Source organism: Mirounga angustirostris, unplaced genomic scaffold (genome assembly GCF_029215605.1).
Source record: "Mirounga angustirostris isolate CCGP_5_RB_7025 unplaced genomic scaffold, mMirAng1.0.hap1 SCAF_6, whole genome shotgun sequence".
Classification (NCBI taxonomy): domain Eukaryota; kingdom Metazoa; phylum Chordata; class Mammalia; order Carnivora; family Phocidae; genus Mirounga; species Mirounga angustirostris.
In genome coordinates, this window is record NW_026991714.1 from 66541609 (window position 1) to 66549866 (window position 8258).

The following is an 8258-nucleotide window of genomic DNA, read 5'->3' on the forward strand; positions in this document are numbered from 1 at the left end:
AAGCCATATTGCTAGAATAAACATGTAACTTTTCAGGGTAATTGATTTGAAAAAGAACGTTAATTTGAATATAAATACATATAGGAGCCTGTACTTTTAAAAAAAAAATTCTTTACCAGTTTATGGTCCTTATTCAGTTGGGAATTGCCTTGGCTCTGAGGCCCCAGGGAAGGTCATGTGGGCTGGCCCTCATCCTTACTTTGGAACCGGGTGAGAGTTGTGCTGGGCCAGTGCAGACGGAGTGTGGGGATGGAGGCGCCGTGGCTGCTGTAAACGAAGCAAGCGGGACCCTCACACAGACCCCACGGTGCGGGCGGGGCAGCAGATGAAGCTGGATCTCTGCTGCCAGCCAGGCCCGGGAGCCCCAAGGGGGCACTCGCCAGCTCGCCTGTGGTCCGCTGCACAGAGCGGCTTTCCAAGGGAAAATTCCCGTCTCCTCAGATTGACCTTCAGAAGATGCCCTTGGGGAAGCTGAGCAAGAGGCAGATCCAGGCAGCGTACTCCATCCTCAGTGAGGTGCAGCAGGTAGGCGGGGGCCGCCACTCCGGGCCAGCTCGTGTGGGGGGCGGGGTGCAGGGTCAGGGAGGTACCGCGCCCTGATGCCTGAAGACCTAGAGGCTTTTTCAGTTCTGTACATATGGTAAGTGCCTGCTCCTTGCTATGGTGGTCACAGAACTAAGGAAATAGCCATGTTTTCAGTGATCAGATAGGTAATAAACTCCCTATAAACTGAGTAAGGTATTTGGTTCTCCTGCCTCATAAAAACATCCTGATTTTGTGTGTCCTTAAGAGTTGAGGGGCGCCTGGGTGGCTCAGTCATTAAGCGGCTACCTTCGGCTCAGGTCGTGATCCCAGGGTACTGGGATCGAGCCCCGCATCGGGCTCCTTGCTCAGCAGGAAGCCTGCTTCTCTCTCTCCCACTCCCCCTGCTTGTGTTCCTGCTCTCACTCTCTCTCTGTCAAATAAATAAAATCCTTAAAAATTGGGCTGAAATTGGGGCACCTGGCTGGCTCAGTCAGTGGAGTGTGCAACTCTTGATCTCTGGGGTCTTGAGTTCAAGCCCCACGTTGGGTGTAGAGATGACCTAAAATGTTTTAAAAAGAAGCTGAAATTATTTTGCAGTTACTGGAAAATCAAAGAGAGCAAAGTGTATTTCCTCACTTTGGTTCATGCTCATTGGTCAGCACCTCACCGGGCACCCCATAGGGTCCCCCAGTCCGCGGGGCCTTCCTGCTGCGCCCTGGGGGGCCGAGGTGCAGGGCTGGCCTGTGAAGGAGGGGGGGGCTCCCGGGAAGCAGACTTTCAGCTGGTGCTGAGACGCAGCTGATCCTGAGCCCCGGCCCCTTCCCTGTTCCAGAATCCTGGTGGAGAGGCCAGGAGAGCATCCTTCCCCATGGTGCAGAGCCAACTGCAACACAGACGGAAATTGAGGATGGGGGGGTGGGAGGCCTGCAGGGGGCCAGATCGCGGCCCTTCCACTACCCTGTAGCCACCCAGGTGCCCGCCCAGCATCACAGCGGTCCTGCTCTTCCATCTCTGCATTTATTGAGCACCTTCTGCAAACAGAGCACGAATGGGCACTGATGCAGGAAGGGGAACTTAGCCTGTGTGTGGCCACCTGAATCTTCATGTGCAAGAAAAGCGAATTCCTTCCCTTAAATAAGGCTGAAGATCCGTGGATAAGGGGCGGGCTGCCAGAATTCGTAGCAGTGAATTTCCCCTTTTGACTTGTGAGAAGTTCCCAAACATTGAAACAGTTGAAAGAGTTTTATTAGAAGTACACATGAGGGCGCCTGGGTGGCTCAGATGGTTAAGCGTCTGCCTTCGGCTCGGGTCATGGTCCCGGAGTCCTGGGATCGAGTCCCACATCGGGCTCCCGGCTCGGTGGGGAGCCTGCTTCTCCCTCTGACCCTATCTCCTCTCATGCTGTTTCTCTCTCTCTGTCAAATAAATAAATAAACAAAATCTTAAAAAAAAAAAAAAAAGTGCACATGAACCCACTACCTAGATGCTACAGTTGACACCTTGCGTGGTGGTGGGGCTGTCACAGGTCTCCGTAGAAGTGAAAGTTTACGCGGGGAGGGGGATCCTGCACTCGGGCTGGCTCGACATCAACGTGAGCTGGTCTTGAACATTTTCCCTGCGTTTCCTGGCTCGTGCCCACACCAAGCCATGTCAGACTCGCTGTCTCTGTCTCTGTCCCCTCCCCTGAAGGCGGTGTCCCAGGGTAGCAGTGACTCCCAGATCCTGGATCTCTCTAATCGCTTCTACACCCTGATTCCCCACGACTTTGGGATGAAGAAGCCCCCACTCCTAAACAATGCGGACTGTGTGCAGGTAGCCCGGGGCTTCCAGAGGGAGGTGCAGGCCTGGGTGGCACTCCCTCAGGGCAGGGGCCCCACTTCTGGGCCCCCGTTTTGAAGTAGCATTTCTTCCCACATTGGAAGAGACCCAACCACAGGCCAGACAGGCGGGTTTTCCCTCCCTGTCTCGCCAGTGATAGCCGCCCCCGCCCCGTTCTTGCTGTAGCCTTGTAGCTTCTGGCTCTCCCTTCCCCCAGGGAGCACGCCCCCCCTTGGCATCCCAGGACACCCCGGCAGTGTTCACTACGAGCAACGGGTGGGTGACAGGGTGTCCCCAACCAGCTCAGAGGCCCCCCTTCATTGTCTGTTCCAACCGTTATCTGCATGTGGGTTTTCTCTGCCAGACCTAGATATGTCTCCCTCACCCTGGTCCTAAGCCCAAGGTTTTCTGTCTGTTCCTCTAGGCCAAGGTGGAAATGCTGGACAACCTGCTAGACATTGAGGTGGCCTACAGTCTGCTCAGGGGGGGCTCTGATGACGGTAGCAAGGACCCCATCGACGTCAACTATGAGAAGCTCAAGACTGACATTAAGGTAACAGGCCGCCCATCTAACTGCTCATCCCCAAACTGGAATGCATTTCTCCTGGAGAGCTCCTTGAAACAGATTGCTGGTGCCCAGGAGCTGGACTTCCAGCATATTCCCAGATGCTGTGCTCACGGCCCGTGGAGACCTGAGGACGTCTCACCTGGAAATAAGCACCTTGGCCGGGCAGGCTTCCAAGCCAGGGCCTTGGGTACAGAGACTCGTTTTTGAGCGGCCTTCCAGAAGGTTCATTTTTCCTTAATCTGGAGAGGATCTGATTTTGGAGACTTACGAGCTTTAGGAGTTTTGTCATGCCCATTTCAGAAGTGGAAGTGCCTGATGACAGCCGTAATGAGTGCACGGGGCCTGGATTCCTACTTTCGGGCTGAGGTGGCCATGCTGGGGCAGAAGTCACCCTGCCCTGGTCCCTAGCTTGCCTTGACCTTGAGCCTGGTCTCTCCCGCATCTCACCTCCTGGGATCCTGTGGTGTGGCGCATTCCCTTGAGCCTGGGATGGGGTGTTTACAACACTGCAAAGAGCCTCTGCTTCTTGCCTAGGACAGAGCATAGATCTGTGGGTCCGGGTAGAATAAGCCACCAAATGTCACTTGTTTGGTCCCTGGGGCACCTTCTTGATGGGAATGCTGTGGGCATGATTGTCTATGCAGGGCTTTTTCTCTGTCCTGAAGCCTTTGAATTAAGTTGTGAGGAAAAGCAGAATTCCTGGGTTTTCTGCACTTTGGCTAAAAATACAAAAATAGAAAACACAGCCTTTTCCGTTGTGCACTTGTGTTTGTGTGGCGGAGATTACGTTGACAAATTGACCGTTACCTGGCGGGGCCCTGAGGATTCAAAGATGCGGAGCGTTGGTTGGTTGTCCTCAAATCCCGACAGTTTATGGGGTCGTTTTGGCTTCTGATTGCAGTCTTGGCTGTGGGACATCTCTTGGCCCCCGTGTTGGGTGGCTCTGCTGGGGGTCCCCCTCGCTCTGACTCCACGACGTTGTTCTAGGTGGTGGACAGAGATTCGGAGGAAGCGGAGACCATCAGGAAGTATGTTAAGAACACTCACGCAACCACGCACAACGCGTACGACCTGGAGGTTATTGATGTAAGAATCCTCCTGCCCGCTCCCTCCAACCTGGGCCTAGGTAGAAAAGGACGCTTCACTTTAAATGACTAGAGGAACTGTTTGTGGAAAGAAAAATTAGTCTTAGGGTCTGGGGGTGGCTTTGGGTTCTTTTCCTAATCTTTTTTGTTCATTTCCGATCTCAAAGCCTCGTTTGAGAACCGGAAAGTACACTGAGACAGATGCGCTGTGAAGCGCCTGGGGGTCCTGCGCAGGGCAGCTTGTCCCCACCTGACCCCACCTCCTTCCAGGTCGCGGTGGGCCGCGTCTTCGGGACAGCTGGCCTGTCTGCCGGGTCTGGTGGGTCTGGCTGTTAGAGTAACGCTTCCTGCGTCTCCTTCCCTTAACCCCCGAGCAGATTTTTACGATCGAGCGCGAGGGCGAGAGCCGGCGCTATGAGCCATTCCGGCAGCTGCATAACCGCCGGCTGCTGTGGCACGGCTCCAGGGCCACCAACTTCGCCGGCATCCTGTCCCAGGGCCTCCGCATCGCCCCGCCTGAGGCGCCCGTGGTAGGTGGCTGGCCCAGGGCCCCTGTCCAGATGAGGTTTCGGCTGAGCGACGGCCGACAGGTGGCCGTTGCCCAGAGAGCGTCTTCACCTCGTGCTTCCACCCCTGACTGTGGATGACGTGGCTGCACGTCTGTCAGCCGTAGCTTCTGGAACAAAAGATGCAAGGTGTCCGGGCCTCAGGGCAACCTGAGAGCAGATGGGTGTGTTGATGTGCAAAGAACAGGCTTTGGCCACGGGCTGAGCTGAGTCCAGACCTGCCTCTGCCGCTTTCCGTGGCGGCGGGGGGGGGGAACTCCCATGAGCCCCAGGGTGTTCCTCAGGAAACCGTGGGAGGGCGTGAGTGAGGCCCTGTCCCAACACAAGGGCTCAGTGCGTCACCTCCTGGGGCTTAGAGGTGACCCGCGGGACGGGCACTCGGAGGCGGTCTAGCAGGCCTCTTGCTTTCCAGTTGCAACAAGTGGGGAGCAAGGGGTGGCTGGCTGGTGCCACGTGGTAGCACGTGATCTGGACCAATGCCCTGACCTCCCTGAGCCTCTCGTTTGACTGACAGAAGGACGTGAGCATAAGAGCCACCCTTTGTGGGGTGTTTATACGTGCCGGGTACTGATCAAAATGCTTACGGACTTGGCCAGTTTTCACAAGGGCCTGTGAGGTGTCTTTCCCAAGTGCAGAGAGGTTACGTAGCTCCCTGCGGTCCTGGGGGCCCGGCGGGACCAGGGTCCGAACAGCCTGGCCCCTGAGCTCGGCCTCGGGGTGTGGTCCGCACTCGGGAGCTCACTGGTGCCACCAACAGCCCCAGGTCTTCAGTGGCCCTTTTCCCACCCCCGCCCCCCAGACAGGCTACATGTTTGGTAAAGGGATCTATTTCGCCGACATGGTCTCCAAGAGCGCCAACTACTGCCGCACGTCCCAGGCAGACCCCGTGGGCCTGATCCTGCTGGGAGAAGTCGCCCTCGGGAACATGTGAGTCAGCCTGGCCTTGGCTGGGGCCGCTGCTGGGGACGCACGCGCTGGGTCTACAGAGGAGAGCTCTGCTTGGCCGGGAGGGGACCCTGGAAATTCACCACCACGATGGTAGAAACCGGTTCTAGTTAAGTGACCGAGGGAGCCGCAGGGCTGAGGAATCCAGCCAGGTCTCAGGAACTGGCAGCGTCCATCCTCTCTGTGGGCTGAATTGCACAAAGGATGGGTCGCCCCCTAGCACGCATGCGTACCCACAGATGTTAAAAGTTTAAGACCAACTCAGATTAAACTGGAGTCAATCTCAGTTTCAGAGTCTTTGCAGAAAACCAGTTGGTCCTGCCTGCATCGGGTGTCCACCTTGGTCCCGTCACCGTGATGCAGAGAGCAGGGTCGTGTAATAGAGCAGGGGCCTGGGGTTCATGGCCTGGGCAGACAGAGAAGCCTCTGGAGCAGCCGGCACAGGCCGCTCACGGGAACTGCGCCTTCACTTCCCGGAACCATGGGTGCGGGCTGGGTGGTTCTTCTCACTTGGCCTCCTGCTCATCACATTGGTGGTTTGAGAGCCCGGGGTCGTCAGAGGCCCTTCTGGGACGGTCCTCTCTCCCGTAGGTACGAACTCAAGCATGCTTCACACATCAGCAAGCTCCCCAAGGGCAAGCACAGCGTCAAAGGTACTGTGTTCCAGAAAGTGCTGCTCCAGCGTCTCTCCCCAGCGGGCCGCGCGCCTCTGGCTGGAAAACAGCTGGGGTTCCGTTAGAAAATCAAGTGGCCTTGTCTGCTGCTGGTGTCGCAAGTGCTGACCGCGTCTCGGTTCGAGCCCCAGGAACCAGCGGCATCAGCTTTGGGTTTTAACACAACTCTCAGCGGCAGCACTCAGGGATGTCCCCTGACGGAGCACTGCCCAGGGTATCTGGGATTGCTGGAGCGTGGAGCACCTGCTGGTTTAGGGCCTCCACCTGCCAGGTTGGAGTGACTGCTTCGGACTTGGGCTCAGCAGAAATACAATCCGGGCTGGGGGATGGGGCGCTGCTCTTGTTACCGAAATCAGTAAGGCATGCGCCCTGGGAGCTTGATTTAGAACTACGGGTTTGTATCTGTAAGAAGGATAGAGTAGGGAACGCGGGCACGTCTTTAAAACGTACACATAGAACTGACAGAAAATGGATCTCATCTTGGAACATTTCCAATCTCTGTCCTCATGGTTCCGCAGGTTTGGGCAAGACGACCCCTGATCCTGCAGCCAGTATCACTATGGACGGTGTGGAAGTTCCCCTGGGGACGGGGATTTCGTCCGGCGTCAGCGACACCTGCCTGCTGTATAACGAGTATCCTTTGCGAGGGAGCCAGGCCGTCCACTCAGAGGGACGTTGTGGGGCTGCGGTCACTCACGTGCGCCTGGTTGACCGGCGTGGGGGCGGCGTGTGCTCTGGCCACCGTGAAACCGTGCGCTCCTTGACACGCGTCCCCTCCAGGTACATCGTCTACGACATTGCTCAGGTAAACCTGAAGTACCTGCTGAAGCTCAAGTTCAACTTCAAGACGTCCCTGTGGTGAGCCGGGGCGTGTGGCTGAGGCGCAGCCCGGGGCCGGGGTGCAGAGGCCGCCCGCAGAGCAAGACTTCTCGGCATCTCCTGATGAGGGATTTTCTATGAATGTTGCTTCACGTGTTAGACGATTTTTTCCCCAGCTTCCCAAATCCTTTGTTTGTGTGGGTCTGGGGGTGGGACGGGGGAGGGGCCTCCTTGCGACTGCCAACTGACCATAGAGAAGTGGGGGCTGGGGGTCTAGACTAGTCCCGCGGGAAGAACTGCACATGTCAGAATGCCTGCCTGCCTTGCCGGCTTCCCCAGCGGACGCAGAACTCAAGCCCACCCTTCTAAGTGTTCACCTTTAGTTTCGGTTTTGGAAAAATGTTAAGCATTTATTTTGAGGTAAAAATAAAAACTAATTTCGTACTACTTAGATTTTCTTTTTTATTTTGCATTTATTGTCCCTTTTTATTTTAGCTTCTTTTGTGTGAGTTCTGTGGGGAGAGCAGGAGGAGGAATAACAACAATTTCCTCACCCTTAGAAACAAAAAAGTGCTTTCCTCTTCTGGACACGCTTGTATGTGGAAGCTCTCAGAATACATAGTGCAGTGAATTAAAAGTTGCGTTTGAAATTCCCGAATTTCCCGTGAGCGGTTTTGTCTTCCAGATGAAAATGGTATCGTTAATACTCCCAGGGGCTAATAGTGCTTCTCGCTTAAACGGGAATGTCTTCTCCGTTTGTGTATTGTGCATTTGGTCTCGTGCTGACGGTGGATCCGGTTCACCCTCACAGCACAAGGTCCACAAAGACTACAGGGGGCTGTTGGCGCCTGTATTTGTGGGACCCCAGAACGTCCGGCAGCTAACGGGGTTACCGTGGGAGTGCCCGTCTGGGCGGCAGAAAACCAGATGCCGGGAGGCGCGTGCACTTTCTCTGGTCCCCGAGTGTGTGGTGCCGGTGCACGTCCTGTCGTCTGACCGTCCATGGAGCACGCAGCCCACCACCGCTGCTCTCTGCAGGGGGGATGAGCCCGAAACGGACAGCAGGGTGACCCCTGGGACCCGTGGGCCAGACGGTGGTGGCACGGCGAGCCAATGCCTGGAACCTGAAAGTTAGGTGGGGGTTTTGGTGAGGGAAGTGGCACAGACGGCATTCCGGAGCAGAGAGCGAAGCAGGGGGTGCCGTCGGAGTGGAGCTACTCTGATGGTGGCACCAGCAGGGGCCCGAGCTCGTGTCCGA

General features: G+C 56.2%; 1 protein-coding gene across 3 annotated transcripts in view; it reads left to right on the plus strand.

Annotated features, from left to right (window-relative positions):
* PARP1 (poly(ADP-ribose) polymerase 1) overlaps positions 1-7465 on the plus strand; it is a 33424-nt gene extending 25959 nt beyond the window's left edge. The window contains exons 15-23 of one of the 3 annotated variants that reach the window (XM_045877625.3): positions 442-525; positions 2215-2337; positions 2768-2896; positions 3899-3997; positions 4374-4526; positions 5362-5489; positions 6099-6160; positions 6700-6814; positions 6962-7465. In XM_045877625.3, coding sequence (XP_045733581.2) covers positions 442-525; positions 2215-2337; positions 2768-2896; positions 3899-3997; positions 4374-4526; positions 5362-5489; positions 6099-6160; positions 6700-6814; positions 6962-7043 — 975 coding nt within the window. In that variant the 3' untranslated portion in view covers positions 7044-7465. The remainder of the gene's footprint in view (positions 1-441; positions 526-2214; positions 2338-2767; positions 2897-3898; positions 3998-4373; positions 4527-5361; positions 5490-6098; positions 6161-6699; positions 6815-6961) is intronic. The other 2 variants (XR_008506301.2, XM_064594460.1) reach the window with 2 other exon arrangements.
* The last annotated feature ends 793 nt before the right edge of the window (positions 7466-8258 follow it).